The 17839-nt window shown below is 47.2% G+C and overlaps 4 protein-coding genes across 4 annotated transcripts; 2 read left to right on the forward strand and 2 right to left on the reverse strand.

Annotated features, from left to right (window-relative positions):
* Window positions 1–2744: 2744 nt before the first annotated feature.
* On the reverse strand, window positions 2745–3883 carry Triagg1_3355 (uncharacterized protein; the record flags this gene model as incomplete). Its single annotated transcript, XM_062897638.1, has 2 exons — window positions 2745–3068; window positions 3119–3883. The coding sequence occupies 2 exons, from the start codon at window positions 3881–3883 to the stop codon at window positions 2745–2747; spliced, it is 1089 nt and encodes a 362-aa protein (XP_062757879.1).
* Window positions 3884–5507: 1624 nt separating this feature from the next.
* Window positions 5508–6578, forward strand: Triagg1_3356 (uncharacterized protein; the record flags this gene model as incomplete). The annotated part of the gene is made up of 1 exon (XM_062897639.1): window positions 5508–6578. One exon carries the CDS (start codon window positions 5508–5510, stop codon window positions 6576–6578), a length of 1071 nt encoding a protein of 356 aa, XP_062757880.1.
* Window positions 6579–9123: 2545 nt separating this feature from the next.
* Triagg1_3357 (CAZyme family AA2) lies at window positions 9124–11911 on the forward strand (the record flags this gene model as incomplete). The annotated part of the gene is made up of 7 exons (XM_062897640.1): window positions 9124–9448; window positions 9509–9736; window positions 9814–10398; window positions 10463–10705; window positions 10774–11099; window positions 11166–11355; window positions 11427–11911. The coding sequence occupies 7 exons, from the start codon at window positions 9124–9126 to the stop codon at window positions 11909–11911; spliced, it is 2382 nt and encodes a 793-aa protein (XP_062757881.1).
* A 2821-nt stretch (window positions 11912–14732) lies between these two features.
* Triagg1_3358 (uncharacterized protein) lies at window positions 14733–17017 on the reverse strand (the record flags this gene model as incomplete). Its single annotated transcript, XM_062897641.1, has 3 exons — window positions 14733–16447; window positions 16599–16768; window positions 16818–17017. 3 exons carry the CDS (start codon window positions 17015–17017, stop codon window positions 14733–14735), a joined length of 2085 nt encoding a protein of 694 aa, XP_062757882.1.
* Between the last annotated feature and the right edge of the window lie 822 nt (window positions 17018–17839).

Consider the following 17839-nt stretch of genomic DNA (forward strand, 5'->3'; position numbering starts at 1 on the left):
GCACCATTGTCCATTACAGTAAACGACTGTGTATGCAAGAGAACCGAAGAATTAATTTTTCATAAGGTAATAATGCATTTGAAGGAGAAGTTGGAAGCAACACGGATCAGGACGTTTGCTTTGTCTATTCTATAGAGATTAAGTGGCACCCTTTTCGCTCGTGGCTGTACCAAATGTCAATTTTTAGGTGTGGTTTTCCAGAAAGTGGTTGAGCTTATCATGATCATTAGTCTTGGGAAGTAGAGATACCTTGTCATAGTATTAAAATGGAATGATCTCTAAAGGGGGGTTTGTATTGCTAAGAAAATAGAGGATAGTTAGTTGCCCTCCAGTAACTACAGTAATATCAAGTGCTTCTGTTTTTAAAATGTTTCAGTCGATCTTCTTGGCATATATTTCGTTGAGTTAACAAGACCAATCATAACCGACATTTCTTTTATAAATGTAGCATTTACACGGTTATGAATATTAGATTCCAGCAATTTACAAGGATTCAGGTGGTGAGACTAAAAAATAATGGCTAAATAATGATAGGAGTATAGAACATATACTAGGGAGTTATTTCGTGACGATCTGGCCCCTCGTAACGACAAAATATTGCTTCAAACTAATCAGTTGCGTTATTATAATTACTACAATTGGGTTTGTTAACCCAATCCTTTGCCATGGTAGGTGTAATGATTAGAAGATTGTAACGCACTATGAAGCTTTAAGAAAACATGGAAAATATTGATGTTAAAGGTCGTTGTGTAAAACAATGTGTGGTATATATTCCAATTTGGAAACTGGAAAGCTAAATAACCTATTAGCAAGCCACTTTCTTTTTCCAAAATAGCACCATAAGAACTTGCAATATAAAGGTTAACACATTTAGTCGATATCGGAGTCTGCTTTCCTCTTTGGCATCTGCAACTTGTCGTACACTCTCACCGTAAGTAACCATATAAGCAAAACATTAACCCCCGTCATCGAAAGTAGATTGCAAACACCATATCTAATGCTTATAACTGTTAGTTAATTATTAGAGAGCAGCCATTTGAGCTTCGGATTGTTTGCCTCGCATTATTTTTCTCTAGCAACACTAGTCTCCAAGCGGTTCGCAAATAAAGACGAATAGCAACCGCAACATCAAAATTGATTTTGATACACAAGAATAACAATAGAGCTATTCCATATGAGTGTAGCAGAATCGCAATCCATTTGGGCTGATCATTTGTCAGCTCCCTTGGTTTATGCAAAATCCTTGTCTCCTTTCTCAACACGTGGTCTAACGCTTCCGTCCATAGGTTGTCAAAAAACAATATCCATTGACACAAATCGTAGACCCTTTCCATCAAACTAACACCATCTTGCGTATTAGGCAATATATTGGTTAGTTGATGTACAGCTTCGCGTAACTGAAGTTTAACTTCATCATTCATCTCTCGGAAACGCTCTAGTTGAATGATATCTCATCTTGGAGAGGAGGATTGGTCCGGCCGGGTTGCCCTTGTGGCTATTTCAGGTCTGTCCATAATCCTATTGTCCATCATTACTTCCAGCAGGCCATATTTTTGGATCGGATAATCTATATCTTTGAACGTGTGTGGACTTGTTATCCAGCTCGGCTTAACGATATTGTACCATTCCTGACTGGGGCGAGTTGCGATGGAATTAACAGACATGAGTAGGTTCATGCCCTCTTGCTCTGTATGAATCTAAGTGTCAAAACTTATGTCAGTAAGGAGATTCATATGATGTTTATTCTCAATTTGAGTGGTAGATGCCGTAATGTCAGGTACGGGAAGTCTTACACTGAGCAAACTGCAGAAGTCTACATCTACTAGCTGAATGTGCCTGTATCTGCTAATTTCATCGTCGAAAGCAATTGGATCTTTAAGCTTTCGAGATTGCAACGGCAGAGGTAGTAGGTGAGCCTTATCAATGGTACTATTAAGTCTTTTGGTGATTGTTGAAGTCAAGAAATATGTAAACATTGCTTCTTCGATGTTTTGAACCATTTCTATTCGACGGCAATTCAAGCCGCGGGCATGACTGTGAATTGGTCAGACGTATGGCTCTATTAATGTAAATGCGGTTGAGTTGGTGTGTGTCATGTATAGCTAAAGTATTTAGCCGATGAAATTGAGGAGACATACCACTGAATTTCGTGTAATACTGACCGGAAGCCTGCGGAGTGATATGATGGGCACTCCTTGCGGCAATCATTTCGTCTAAGAAACACCATGCGCATCTGTAGCACTGAAAATGGCTGCCCGCATACTTCAGTTAATTGAACTAATATACTTATCGAGCTTCAACACACCTTAATAACTGAAAGCCAAAGCTGAGACAAGTTTATTTCGACTTTGTTCTTGTGGTCCTCTAGGAACCAATCTCCCTTGTCGATTTTCCGAGTTCCGATATCCATGAACCTATTCTTTAAAATGAAAAGGAATGACTACCGAAATCTCAGCTCGATGTCCAACATATCAATAGGCTAATAGAATTCCAAACCTCCTTCGAGGAAATGGTCTCCAAATGGAATGGCAGCTTGCACCCTCTGGCGTCGATGACCAAGACTAGAGGAAGTGGAACTTGTTTCATTAGCTGTGGCTGCTGTCCGAATGCGAAGTGAATAGAATTTAATGCCCTCTCTCGATCGCCCGGACTGAGGGCTTGAAGGAAGCCAGTCAAAGTTTCATTTTCTGCTTACAATTGTCCATTAGTCAATTCCCAGAATAGCATGACCGTGAATCAACGAATTAACAGTAAGAAAATTGACCAAGACGGGCTCTTCGTTTCTCTGAGTAGGCCATGAGAAGAGCAGTTGTGGTAGCTGCCGCTGTGGCCGCTGCAAAATCTTGCCATTCGCTATGTTTGTGGCTATCAGCATAATCGCTCACACCTTTGATGACAAGACATGGGATTTCATCCCAGATTCCAGCTGCCTCCATTTCAAATGCGATGATTCCTTCTTTCTGGGCAATTTTATCCCGATCCATTCCAGACTTCATGACTGTGTCTCCTGAAGCAATGGACCCGACATGTATTGCCAGCATCTGCGCCCCTTTTGATGTAGAGAATTGCTGCTACACCCGAGCTCGCTGCAAGAAGTAATATGGGCTTCATCACAAACCGGAGACGTCATATCACGACACTCCTTGCATACACAGCTAGGCGATTCATGGTGTTTATGTCGATAGTTTGGCTCAAAAAGCTTATCTCTTGCAAGCCCAGGAAACGCATATTTTGTTCCACAACCACCTCCATTAGCATTGTCTTGCAACCGGTTTAGTAACTTGAATGCTGCTTGACGGAGCTTGTTCCGGCCTCGCATTGTCTCGGCCATGACCGCAAGCCCCCGAAAATCATTGCTCTGCGCCTCCATGGTTGTTTGCTTTCGGATAAACTGGTCAGGATATCGCTTGCCAAAATCGTATTGGATAATTGTCCTACTTATGATCACATCTCCCAACATAATGTCGGATCCGTTCTGAGTTCGGGGGACACCGCCGCATATACCGACGAGAAAGGCTTGCCGCAGCCCTGTATAGCTCAGCTTCATACTGGCTACTGCAGATGCTGCACTGGTCTTCCCCATCCGTTGGAGGAGAGCCAAAACAACATTCTGGTCTCCGATTCGACCAGTTGTATACGTGTTGGCATCACCGGGCGCTGTTCCATACGGATCTCCATCTTCGTCCCAGAATTCGTCAAAAGCTAAACATATGGCGTCGAATTCTAACGGTAGTGCGCAGATGATGGCAATCTTAGGCTCTTCGCGGTTCGTTGGTCTATGACGTTCCGGTAGCTCTGTATGAACTTGATGACTTGTGCTGAGATTCAACCCCAAGTCATCTGAACCGCAATTAGGCGATCGTCCTGGTGAACTGCTTTGCATCGCGTAGTCCCCGAAATGTTAAGATGGATACGCGCTCGACGCGTCCGTATTCACGTCGACACGAGTTTCGATATCTAATAGCGTAAAGATACAAGATAGAACGCGTTGTCAAGCTTGTTGTTTTGAAAAAGCCTTTGGCAAACACGAAATCATATATCATGCGCCACAAATTTGAGTATTAAGTATTTGAAGAACTTTCAAATTTTATATTGCCCACAGTCACAAAATTTTCATTATAGGCTGCTCCCCCACGCAAAGCCGCAAGTGTTGCATGTTATTGGCAGACTCCATGCAGGAGATGCATTGGTGTTGGTGCGCGATCTCAAGCTTTGCTCGATAAGCCTCAAGAGTCTACCAAAGGACCCCAATTATCCAATTGATGCTGCTATGGTTTTGATTACGGCATGTTTATCCCACTTGTGTACAATTGTGCCATTTTGGTGTGCTGGATGCGATAATCGTGGCTGTTTGCGTTTCTATTGTCCAAATTTGGGGCAAATTGCATGGTATACGGAGAGGGTCGCTAAACTAGTAGCCATATTTAATGTTTACAGCGGCGAAAGTCTACAAGTAAACACGCATATCAAAACAGATTTGATACGTGTATGTTTTCCGATATAGCCAAGCGCAGATTCGACAAGACTGACGTATCTGATGGCTCGGGGACTTATGACTGTATGTGCCTATCACAGCCTTTCGGTCAAATAAATGGTCTGATGCAAGGTTTGGTATAGCTCGCTCACCTCTCTTTACCACCTGATCCATAATTTGATCCCTTACTATCTTTCCTTTTCCTTGCTACATAAATATTGAACTTGTGATCGATCGAAGCAGGAGCTTGAATTGAATAGGTTAGGAAATCGAGGTATAGATGCCGCAATACACGGACGTTCCCCCCGAATTGTATATCATCCTGTGGGATTGTAAATTAAAGCTACATCTAAGTACTTCGAATGGTCTAAGATAGTGGCAATCCTAGTAAACATAATAATGTTCTCAAAATATGGTTTGTTTTGGTGACGTGCTAGAGTTTATCAATAACTGGTGGCTTGTCTCTGAAGCAACCGTTTGAGAATTTGCTCAGTATCCAAACAAAGCGCAGCATTGAAGAACTCAGCCAAACCTTGACGATATATCTGTGCTTTCAAGGTTTTCTAAAAATTTTCATGGAAAGTATAATATTCCATTCTATCTACGAGTATATAAATCCCCAGGAGTGCCGTCTTTCCAGAAATCTCAGATGCCCATCTTTCCACTTCTTACAAGACACCCATATTTGGACAGCCGCTCATTGTTTATTTCCATCTACATTATTCATCACTGTCATCAAATACCTATAAACAATAAATCTTCTGTTATTCTCTACGTCGGCACAGGTACGTAACAGAATGAAACAATCCACCTACTAGGTACATGTGAAAACAATGAAAAGTACTAACAATCTCCCAAGACAGGTCTGAAATCATATTGTGCAGTACCGCAACGTCTCAAGTCCCCACTTGTACCTGCTTCTTTATTCTATTTTCAATATCTGGTAAGTGTTTCTCATTCGATGATTTGATTATCAGTGTTTCTCTCTCGTCATATTAATATTTTGTACTAATGACACCTATAAGATTACAAAATGTCCAACGAGATCACTTCCATCTCGACCAAGGTTGCCCCTGAGGGCTACCTTGATACCTTTTTACCGTTTATTCAACTTCCTCCCGAACTCAGATGCATAATTCAAGAGTTCGCTATTCGAGACTGCCAAAGAGGTGCCCACTTCTTTTCAACTTCCAAGCGCCCAAGCAGAAGTGGCCGTACTACAGGTCACTCTCATCTCGACATTGAGGATATCTATGGATTCGAACTTACGGCGCCCAAGTCCCAAACCGAGCCGAATTCCGTCCAAGACTGGTTTGTGGGTAACCCATCGGCTTATGTTAAGGATGTCGCTCTCTGGACAATGTGCTGGGAATCTCGCGACATCATAATTAAACGATATAAACAACTTGACAAACATATGGGTCCAAGCTCAGGGTCAACCGAAGTCAGCCAATTTGTATCTTGTCAATTCACACGGAATAAGGACAAATGCCAGTTCAAGGTCTCACCAGCGCAAGATCTCTTTTGCATCCAGATACACCACGGTCGGGACCCATGGTACATAACGCCATTTTATAGGCTCCCAGGGAGTTCACGTGTAACGAAATTCACGAATACGGCAATAGAATACGATACAAATTGGTTGAAATCGTGGGAACCTGGCTTTGACGAGCAGTGCTTGGAGAACAGCCCCAGGGGGTGTTTTATCCGGACTCTCTGGGCAGTGGCAGAGGGGAGAATGCCCGCTGGCTGCCAATTTTGGATCATCGACCGCAACATTCAGAGGAGAGACAAGCCACGGTCAACGCCTATCCCTTCTGAAGATTCTGAAGACGACAATGCCGACGAACAAGAGAAGCCAAAGCCATTGGTATTCCAGGGCCTTGACAGGCGATATGTCGAGGTGCGAGGCCTGGAAGAGTGCAATTGGGACGCCTTGACACAGAATACGGTGTTTCACTTCCTCCACTGGCTCCAGATGAGGGCAGGCTTTAATGTTCACTGGATGATGAGGCATCGCGGCCGGTTTGAGCGGGACAAACCACGGCTTCAACACCGTGATTTGGATGAGATGGTCAAGGTTCTGTGCGAGGAGAAGCTATAGTGGCTTCTCAAGTATGTTGGCTGCGCGGTTCTTCTTATGATGTTCTGAGTGTTTCTTTATTCACATTTCTTCTTCTTTAAGATGGTCATGTTAGGTTTCTTTATTGTGGTCAATAAATATTCGTTGGGGTTGGGCTGGCATTTCTACCGTCAAATTCCGTTGTTCTCTTACGATTTTTTGACTCTGAATCATTAGGGCATTGATGAATGAATGAGGTTGCATAGGTACTATCAAGCATTGCACAAGCAGTTGGGTATAGACGGAACAATGAGTTTACCTGCGTCTGTTTCATAGGCAGACAACAGAAACGTATCGTCTACTACAATTCATGAGTTAAACTATGAGTGATTAACGGCACATTGATTTAAGCGTGAAGATTCTGGTTACCTTGGCACCGCCAGTGGTTGTTCTTGACCACGTCGTTGGGTATCAGGCGTGGTGGAGTGTAATATATGCATCATCAAGGGTCATTTGGTATGGCAGTCAGCATGTCACAGTCAATACGAAGTGCCAGCGCAATCGAATCGACAACCTTATTTGCACCCACGCAGGTAGATCTCAAAACCCGTGGCCAATAACGTGCCGCACATGTTATCACATCACCATATCTAAGCGCCGCCCAGAGTTGCATAGGATTCGGGCCCCTATAGTGCTTCGTTGTCACCTCGGTGTTATCCATGGATATGATTTCTACATAAAGTCTCCGTGCCCAATTCATGTTTACCTGCGCTGTTTTCGCTGTTACTTTGTGCGGTCTTGGCTTTACTCTTGGCTTATTATGTGCGGTAAGACTACAGCGAGTATATCTGGGTCTTCTTTTTTTCTTTTCCCAATTGGATCCTTGTACGTTTTCCCACCTAACTCTTCAGTCCATCCGCAAACGTCGGAGATAAACATGCTATTAGTCAATTCACATCACCCGCCAGTATCATCCCAACACTTCCCTTTCCCCCCAATGGCCAATCAGTGGAGCTTATTTACATAACGGGTGCGGATCATTGCGCCATGATTCTGCGGAGGCTTCGGCATTCATTTTCATTGCTGCGCATAGTTCCAGTTCTTGACCCAGTGGTAACTCCCGTCAATGTGCTAACAAACAACAAAAGGCACGATTTCGTCGGCTAGTCGGGCAAGCTAGCCGGGCCGGCTGTCTGTCTTTACGATTCATGATGCCCGGTTGCACAACTATGAGCTGATGAGGCATTCCGACGCCCGCAAACATGATCAGACGGAATCAACCGAGTCAATTGACGTCAAAGCTGGAGTTTCTATCAGCGTACAGACACACCCGTAGGTAGCATCTTTGGCTCGGAACAGGCGTATGTAACCTGCATAACTCGGAGGCGGTTTGCACAGATGACACCATAAGGGATACCACGACGATTCCTTTTCTATACCGCTAGTCACCGACCCCTTGTCCTCGGCACCTCACTGGGTCTTGATACTCGAATGGGAATCGGGCACGTTCCATTCTATTCTCGCGCCGCCTAGACTAGGATGTGTGATACGCACTTGGCTTTTCGGTTAAGCACCCCCAAGGGCTAAAAATAGGCGTCTCAATGCCGGCTGAGAATTGGCCCTCTCTAACCCGATGCCACGAAAATTCGCGGTGCTGCGTGAGTTGAATGTAATCCGCGGGCTCTTATTGGGCCTGCGGCAGCTTGGTTCACCCGCCGGCGCGGGCAAACTTTCCGCGTGCTGGCATATATGAACGATGACTGGCACCGTAACATCGAACCAAACGTGCAGGACGAGGATATCCTGGCCGGGACAGAAAACAGGGTACCCGTAGGTCAGAAAGAGAGAAAAAAGAGGCGTGCAAGGCAGCCAGCGTGGACTCGCACAGCTGGATGGGACAGGTGCGAGTATGTACATACGGAGCCGTGTAACTCTAGTCCGTAGACAACATAGTCTTGGTGCAAGGTAAGCAAGAATATCAGGGTAGCGGAGGCAAAAGCCGAGTCCACTTGCCTCGTAGGGACACATCTCCGCCCTTAGTCTTTGTGAAAAAAGTCATCGTTCTACTGTACGGCCGAACATCTGGCAGATTCCGGCACTTGGCGGAGGTTGCGGAGTGACGGAGAACCGCCGCCCGTAGAGCCACGGAAACGGCGTGTTAGTTTGGAGTTGTGACGGTGCCAGAGGCATGGTTTAGGAAGGAGAATTTCGGGTGGGATCGAGGGGGGGATCTCTGCACGAGTTTGTCAATCTTCTAGCACAACGCAGGGAGGCCTGGCGTGTAATCTTACAGCCCAGGGTCGTGGGTGATGGTGTCACATCGAGCTGCATGATGCCAGGCACGGACGCCTCAAGCCCGCATGAGGCCAATGGTCCATCGTGCCCTTGTCATGCGTTTGTATGGATACCTCGGCGAGCACACGGCGAGGGCATGGCGAGCAACACAAGTGGGCAGGACAAGCAAGGAGAAAAGAGACAAGAGAAGTAAAAAAAAAAATAGTATATATGGACATGATCGGCACGACTAAACACAGCTCACTCAACCAGACCAACAATCTTGGCCGCTCTGCTTCTCTCCCTCTCGACAATGCCTCTCAAGAACGTCTTGGCCATCGTCGCCGCTCTGCCGCTGGCCTCTGCCGGCGGCTGCCCTCACATCAACGGCAACACCAACGCCCACGTTGCCCGCAGCGGCTTTCAACACCCCGAGTCCATCTTGGAGACGAGATTTAGCCCCGATGGCCCTGATTTCGGAACCTGCCCCCGCAAGAGCACCGTTGCTGGTGGCGGCACTCGAAGCAAGCAGTGGTGGCCTTGCGAGCTGAACTTGGCTGTTCTTCGCCAGTTCTCTGAGAAGTCCAACCCCTTTGGCGCGGATTTCGACTATGCCAGCGCCTTTTCCAAGATTGATGGTGAGTTTATTGGTCCTCTCAATGCTCAATCTAATGAGTTCTCATGCTAATGTCGAACAGTCGCTCAGCTGAAGAAGGACATCACCGCCGTCCAGACTACCTCTCAGGACTGGTGGCCTGCCGACTTTGGCAACTATGGTCCCTTCTTCATCCGTCTTGCTTGGCACAATGCCGGTACCTACCGCTCCATTGATGGACGCGGAGGTGCCGGTCAGGGCCAGCAGCGATTTGCTCCCCTCAACAGCTGGCCCGACAATGCCAACCTCGACAAAGCTCGCCGCCTGCTTTGTAAGTTGATCTCCATCACCGAGGCCAGAAATGGCACGGCAATGATCGAATTGAGCAATAGTGTTAACCAGATGCAGGGCCCATCAAGCAAAAGTACGGTGCTGCTCTCTCCTGGGCTGATTTGTTTGTCTTCGCCGGTAACACTGCCATGGAGAACATGGGCTTCCCCACGTACGGCTTCGGCTTTGGTCGTGTGGATACCTGGCAGTCCGACGAGGGCATCTACTGGGGTGGCGAGCAGGAGATGTTCCCCGAGGCTGCCAACAACGTGGTCCGCTACAACGGAAGCACCGACTTCACTTCTCGTGCGGCAGAACTCGAAAGCCCGCTCGGAGCCGTCAGCATGGGTCTCATCTACGTTGACCCCCGCGGACCCAACGGTACCCCTGACACCAAGGCCTCTGCCCTTGATATCCGTGAGACCTTTGGCCGCATGGGTATGGATGACGAAGAGACTGTTGCTCTGATTGCCGGTGGTCACGCCTTCGGCAAGACCCACGGTGCCGTTGCTGGCTCCAACATCGGCCCCGAGCCCAACGCCGCTGGCATTGAGCAACAGGGTCTCGGCTGGAAGAACAGCTTTGGCACTGGCAACGCTGACGATGCTTACACCAGTGGCCTCGAAGTCATCTGGTCTCGCACTCCCACCAAGTGGGCCAACGGTGAGTGTCTTGCATCCTTTTCGAGTGATCAACAACTAGGGCACACGCTAACGCTTCTTGACAGAGTTCCTCTTCTCCCTGCTCAACAACAACTTCACCCTCACCAAGTCCCCCGATGGTGGTCCTCAGTGGGAGGCTCTCGATGCCAACGCCTCCTACCCCGACCCCTTCATTCCTGGCAAGTTCCGCCGCCCTACGATGCTTACCAGTGATCTCGGTCTCCGTGACGACCCCGTCTACAACAACATCTCGAGGACCTTCCTCAAGGACTTTGACTACTTTACCGAGAAGTTCGGTCTCGCCTGGTGTAAGTGACCAACCTCCCTGTGGACTCATCTGGGGAAATGACAGGAGGCCTAATTGAGTTCGATATAGACAAGCTCCTCCACCGTGACATGGGCCCCATCTCCCGCTACCTCGGCCCTGAGATCCCCAAGAAGGCTCCTCTCATCTGGCAGGATCCCCTTCCCGCTCCCGGCTACACCACTCTGGCCGCCTCTGATATCTCATCCCTGAAGTCGCAGATTCTCGCCGCCCCCGGCCTCAACGTCTCCAACCTCGTCACCACTGCTTGGGGATCTGCTTCCACTTTCCGTATCTCTGACAAGCGCGGTGGTGCCAACGGAGCTCGCATTGCTCTCCAGCCCCAGGCCTCTTTCGCCGCCAACAACCCTACTCGTCTGGCTGCTGTCATCAAGGCTGTAAGTGAAGATACATATTTCTGTCAATGCTGAGCAAGCGGTTTGCTAATACAATTTCGCCTGCAGCTCAAGGGAGTCCAGTCCAAGTTCCAGACCGGCGGCAAGAAGGTTTCTCTGGCTGATCTCATCGTTCTCGGTGGTAATGCTGCCATTGAGAAGGCTGCCAAGGCTGCCGGGGTTACTGTCACCGTGCCTTTCACCCCTGGTCGTGTTGATGCCACCCAAGATCAGACCGATGTCTCCACTTTCGCTTTCCGTAAGTTCTATCCCGTTATGGCAACTACATCGTCGCCTGCATGATCAAAGCTGACCGTTTTTGTGTTCTAGTCCAACCCCAGGCTGATGGTTTCCGTAACTTTGGCCATGGCACCGCTTCGTCTCTCACTGAGGAGCTTCTTGTTGACAAGGCCGCTCTCCTGACCCTGAGCCCTCCTGAGCTGACTGTCCTCATCGGTGGTTTCCGTGCCCTCTCTGCCAACTTTGACGGCTCCTCCACCGGTATCCTCACTTCTCGCCCTGGCCAGCTCACCAACGACTTCTTCGTCAACCTTTTGGGCTCATACGCCACCTGGTCCGTCGTCAACGGCACCAACGAGGAGCTCTTCCAGAGCACAAACTCCGCCGGCAAGGTCCAGTGGACTGCCTCTCGCGCTGACCTCATCTTCGGTTCCCACCCTGAGCTCCGAGCCGTCTCCGAGGTCTACGGTTCTTCTGACGGGCAGAGCAAGTTTGTTACCGACTTCATCGCTGCTTGGGCCAAGGTCATGAACCTTGACCGTTATGATGTCAAGGGACACGCTGGTCCTTACTAAATAATGTTCCTAATGCTTTCTCAACAATGTATATATAAGACAAATGGGGCATAGCAGCCGCTAAGATACATGATTTAAATTCAAATTCTTTATCAATTATTTGTATATTTGTTCCGACCAGTGAATCGTTGCTGTCATCTTTGAATAGTGTCTGCCTACCTCTTTTGCCCCATACAGGAAGCAATCTCAGCTTCCCACTATTACTCCATACGAACATGTAAAGTTCCCGGCACATACTAAGCTACACATCTATTGCCGGCCTGCAAGACAAGATTCGGCTCTCCACAGGTTAATTTGTCACTTGGTGGTGTATCTCCACTGGATCAACGCCCAGCAGGGTGGAATCACACAATGATTTTGGGGCCCAACGTTCTACGCACGTGCATTACACAAAGGAGGAGTAAAATTTCCGTACTGATGCTACCCAATTGTCCTTTGTTTATCCTCTCATTGGTCCCTTATGGCGACTTTGTACGTAGTATTACATACGGAGAGTTTTTGCCTACATGAGACGGTGGGCCACACTTTCTTGTATAGGCGATTTCCTGTCCCACGTTATGTAACCAACAACATGGGTAGCACCAAAGCTCTCCGTTCGGCAACACTTTGCGATGGAACTTTTATTTTTTCCATGAACATGAAACTCCGCCTCGGGGTTTACACAAACTCGAAATAGTATCATGCGGTCATGCCGCGGTGTATCCCTTGGCGTTTGTACGGGTAGTCGGAAAGTGGCACGAGAAGACAATTTCATGCTGCTTTCCGTGTTGTGTTGTATCAGAATAACAGCCTTGCATACGATTTATCTCATATATCAATTAAGCTGACGAGAGGACTTTTTGCACCTGTTGTCTTACCTGCTTTGTCCTCACCACCTCCATTGCCCGAGACATCTACGACCGCTGTTATGCTGTGGAGCAGCTATAAGCCTCAAATTGCTGCTCGGTGTTATTGCCTTCTATTGGAAAGAGGTTGTTCCATCGGGATATTTCGGCCAATGGAGCTTTGGACATTGAAAAACCACTGCAGTAATTCGAGATTCACCTTATTGAAATATCAGACCAAACTATGTCTAGTCTTAGAGTACCGTTCAATAGGTAGGCTAATAATAGATTTCCAAGGCTGACAAGATTTAGTCCCACCGAGGTGTGATTCGGACCGTTCCCGAAGAACGTTAAACATGAATATCGTGGAGTAGAATCGATATTGAACATTCTTACATCAAATCTTACTAGGTAAATGTATGTGAGTACTCGCACATTGTTACCTAATTTACCCCAGTTGCGAATCATTATGCAATTCCGCCTTGCAGCTTCGGGGGCGGTCGGCCAGATGATGCTCCGTGGAGCTCCAAAAGAAGCAGATGGAGCATGCGACAGACAGGGGCTAATTTCTGACAAGAACCACGGCCCTCCCCGTGATATTTCTAGCACATGGGGGCCCTTCCCGAATATCTCTCCTAGGCGTTATACCGGCGGAATTAATAAACAACTAGCTCAACTAAGTAGGTATAACATTCCAAATTCTTTTAGTTGCCTAAACGTTTTGGCAACGGATAGTTGTATTCGCCCGCTGTGCATAGCATCACCAATCCAGTCTGCCATTTTGATTTATGAATTGAATTAATAAAATTTACATGAGGAGGGTAATCAAAAATACCTACTGTAGTTGGTATACCCTGCTGACTTATTAGCAAATGAACCATATGTGCATTGCTGTTCCTCGCAAAAAGGAACGTTGACCAACTCCTCCGATAGCTCCGTGGATGGATGGATCATAGCATAGGTCGTGTGAAACCATGCAATAAATCTCATTTTACAATTGCTGAACATGTGGAGAAAACTAGGTACGGTCCGCTACCCCAGGTTCAATACTCCGGGATCAATGCCCCAGAATATCACGACTATTGATTATCTTGCAAGGGTCAAAATAAAGGAGTATATATATAATTGTACATGCTTGTTGCTGAGCAATTTGAGGAAGTGGAACCCACTTGTGAGTAAACATAAGTGTAAGCAATACTATAACAGATAGGTGAATATTCGCCATAGATCCGCATACAAAATGCTTCGCCGATTGCAATGATCCCCAGGCGTGGCCATAGAGGTTTAAATCATGTATCCATTCATATCTTCAAATGTTTGCATAGGATGACACAGAAGTGGCAAAGGTATGATTGTCTCGAAGGGTTATGAGTCCTGTAGGAAAACATGAGGGAGAAGCTTAAAGTCTTGGAACCTACAGGTCTCCAGATTCCTCCTTATGGCTCAGCGTAGTGGTATGTTTATAGTCATAACCTGACGCAGGGTATCTCTATCCATCTATTAGTCTTTTAATCCCTCGAACGATAGTGAATGCGAATACTTTTCCTCATTTGATATCCTGATAGGCTCTTAGTATTCTTCATTTGACCTATCAGCTATGTTATTCAGCCATCAGGGTATCGATGAAAGAGTGAACTAGAAGACTTGTCTATGCGAGGGGTCTGCTAATTGCACAAGCAGGTTTTGGATGAAGTCAAATGTGCAAATACAAATGGAAATAGGGAATCCCATCTCAGTTAGCTACTCTTGAAGTCGAGACCAATTGGCCTAGGATTAACTCACCTGCTGAGGCTGAATTATCTCATATAGCCAGCATTTGTGAGATATTGAACATTCCTGAGTCCACACTTATTCAACAGAGTCCATGAATGCAGCAATATAATGGGGTCCGTATCATCAAATGGAAGATGAACTCCTTCACCGGGTCATTCATTCCTGACCCAACTCCCCTAGTTAACTAACGTGTGATGAGCGCATCCCACACAGATAGATATATGCTATATAATCTTCACTAAAGTTTCATCACTTAATCGCCCTTTGAACACGTCGAACCAGTAATTCTTCGCTTCTGCAAGGACGGTGGGCGGTTTTGACAGTTGGACCAGCCCCAATCGTTGCCATACCGCGCAACATCTTGTGTCATCATACCCAACTTCCTTCAATATGAGAAGAATCAACGACCCTGAGTCAAGCCTAGTGGAAAGTATGAAGCATTTCACAGCTGTACCAGGCGCAATGTAGGCATCTCCTGGTGTTGACGAGTCGTAGTCCGCCCATACATTGCCCACCTGTCCTTGCATAATGTCGAGTTCGAATAACTCAAAAGTCTTCCTTTCGCTTGGCTTTACAGATGTTTTATACTGAACTGATGTCGGTATGAGATAGCCACGTAGTAGTAGATAGCCATTCTTAAGTTCTCCAGTAGGATCCGCCTGGTAAGTAGAGCATTTCACCTCTTCAACTTTACACAAAGCGCTCGTACCGGTTCCTATATCGAGGAATTCAACGTGACCTCGTACTGCTGCCCATGACCACGTCGGAGCTCGCCATGCCTTGGGACGTTGATGCCATTCGATTTGCTTTGTGGAGTCGCCGGCCGTGTTTTCTTTATGCCACGCAAGGTCGTCAATCAGTGAGTTTGTCCACATTCCAGCAACGTACTCGGATCCCAACGAATATTGGAATCTTTTAGCGATACCAGATATCGCTGGGAAAATATCGCTCTCGAAGGTTAGATAAAGTCTTGTATAATCTTCCACTATCATATGCCAGGCCTTGACTTGCTGGGTTCCGTATAATTTCTTCCAATAATTTTGATTGAAAACAGCTTTCGGGTTCAACGTTCGGAGCGCAGCCATTGTATGTACCATATGAACGGGATCAATAGTGGCCGTGGAAGCATAATATCCCGTGCACTGGCAGGCAGTTTCCTGTAGGCATTCCCATGAGAGCTCTTGTGGTCCAAAATGAAGTATTCTAGAAGACAAAAGCCGTTCTTGAAATATCCATCCACGGTTAAAGGTTGGGAGCGGAGACGGCTTAGCGAACTTTTGATCCATGTATCCAGGCATATGAGTCAATGACTTGCGAAAGCACACAACGGATCCTTGGCCTAGAGATGGAACAGGAATTATGCTGGGTTTCAGTTGTTCGTCGACCTCACCGAATAAGCTATCGCCAGAACCAGAAGATTTGGATGCGGAGATTACTAGATATGCATTTTGGTAGATTGAGGCCATCTTAGCGGCCTCCTTCCTCCAGTCTTCTTTATCATCTTGGATAATGCAAAGGCTGTCAATCCACAACAGAGAGATGCTTAATCTCCGCACGTATTTTATCGTATCTTGAAACAAGGGAGTCAGTGTACTCCAGGGGATTCCCCTTTCGTGTGAGATAACATTGGCCGTGGTGGTACTCGAAGGTTTTGACGCGCCCCAGCAGTGGCTTAAACAAGCATATTTGGGTATCTCGACATCGTCAGCGTCAAATATTTTCAGTCGGATTTGATCATTATCTGTAGAGCCAATATCGAGAATTCGTTGTGGCCGTGCCCCTGTTGAATCAGAGTTCTTCTGGCGGCACTCGTGGTTGTTGTCACAGTGTTCGAGCTTCTCTGCCACCCATTCGAGGCTAGCTCCAGAGTCTGTTCTGCGAGGGAGGTTTAAAACTCCGACCGGAATAGTAGGGAATAAGCATTCGAATCCAGGGGTTTCTAGCGGAATAAGGTGTGTTAGCACTGATGTGTGGCATGCCATACAATTTGCCAAGAGCATCGCCAGAAGCCTAGATGCATTCTATACATGTATGCAGCCCCTGACCCCTATATAATTGCACTTTAGGGAGTACAGGGAATTAAATCTCACTAGATTGTGGTGGAGCAAAAACAGATATTTCCAGCTCGCGTTTAAAGAGAGTTAAGTTGAGACTCTGGCCCGAAACCCCCATGCCCATGTCCATGCGGAGCCACTCGAGAGAGTCCTGAGATTGGGCATCTGCGAATACATCATCGCCAATGATACTCTTAATACCAGCACTTAAGACTGAGCAGGAAAGACAACCAGATTCGGCGCTTTTAAGCAGACCACCAAGGCTCGAGAGGGCCGCAGTCGGTCTGCCGTAACTTGGTGGATGATGGCACGACGAGCATGGCCGGGATTCGGGTACGGACTTGAGACCAGAGAGCGACATTTTCTAGTTCAACAATCAATGAACTGAGTGTCGTCGCAGGTTGGGTTGTACGAATGCCAACCACAGAGCTGCGGATATCGTCATTGCCCAGCATCGGAGTCTCGGGTTATTCGATTTAGGAGGGGTCAAGATCCCGGACCCGATGCTTCGCCGCAATTCAGCCTCCGCCTGGCAGGGCTAAACCGGCGAGTCCGCTAGCACTAGGGGGGCCACACGGATCTGGTTCGTGTTGCTAAGATGCAAATGCAAATGCCGGTTGAAACAAACTAGAGTAAGTTGTCATGATGTGTGTTGTGGGGAGTTGTGAATTTGTAGATAGTTGTAAATGTCAATGCAGTCGTACCTGACTGCTCATAGATTTCATGTAAATACATCGGCATATGGTTGCAGCGTGATCATGCCAATGTCATCTCAGCCCCACCAGTTCGTGGCTTTGCAACTATTCTCACAATAAAAAACTGGCTTGCTGTTCGCTCGTAAACAGAAGCGCCATACCGAGACGCCATTTCGCCACAATGGTACTGAGGCCACAGCAGGCGAGTCCCGCGGCCCAGAGATCCGATGCGTCTTCGGTACTTGGACAATCTACTCCATTGTTCGGCATGGATGCCGACCGTCGAGGCTGTCTGCGTTGGCACTGCCAAGCTCGAGCTGGGATCTGGATCAGTTCATTCCAAGATGACCCGCGCGGCAAAGGGCACCCGTCAAGGCACTCGTACAAGCACAATTACAGAGTTGGAATGGAGACCGGCGGCTAACAGGGGTCCACACGCCGGATGCATCGACAGCGCGATGAGGCCCAAACTCAATCTCAAGGAACCAATCCCAGGATCTCGGCTGGAAGCTGAACATCAAACAGAGTCAGCGCCGTCCATCAACTATCCGAAAGCCACAAGGGCTTCCTCTCTGGAAGTTG

The sequence above is a fragment of the Trichoderma aggressivum genome (assembly GCF_033847375.1).
Source record: "Trichoderma aggressivum f. europaeum strain CBS 100526 chromosome Unknown scaffold_009, whole genome shotgun sequence".
Classification (NCBI taxonomy): Eukaryota; Fungi; Ascomycota; class Sordariomycetes; order Hypocreales; family Hypocreaceae; genus Trichoderma; species Trichoderma aggressivum.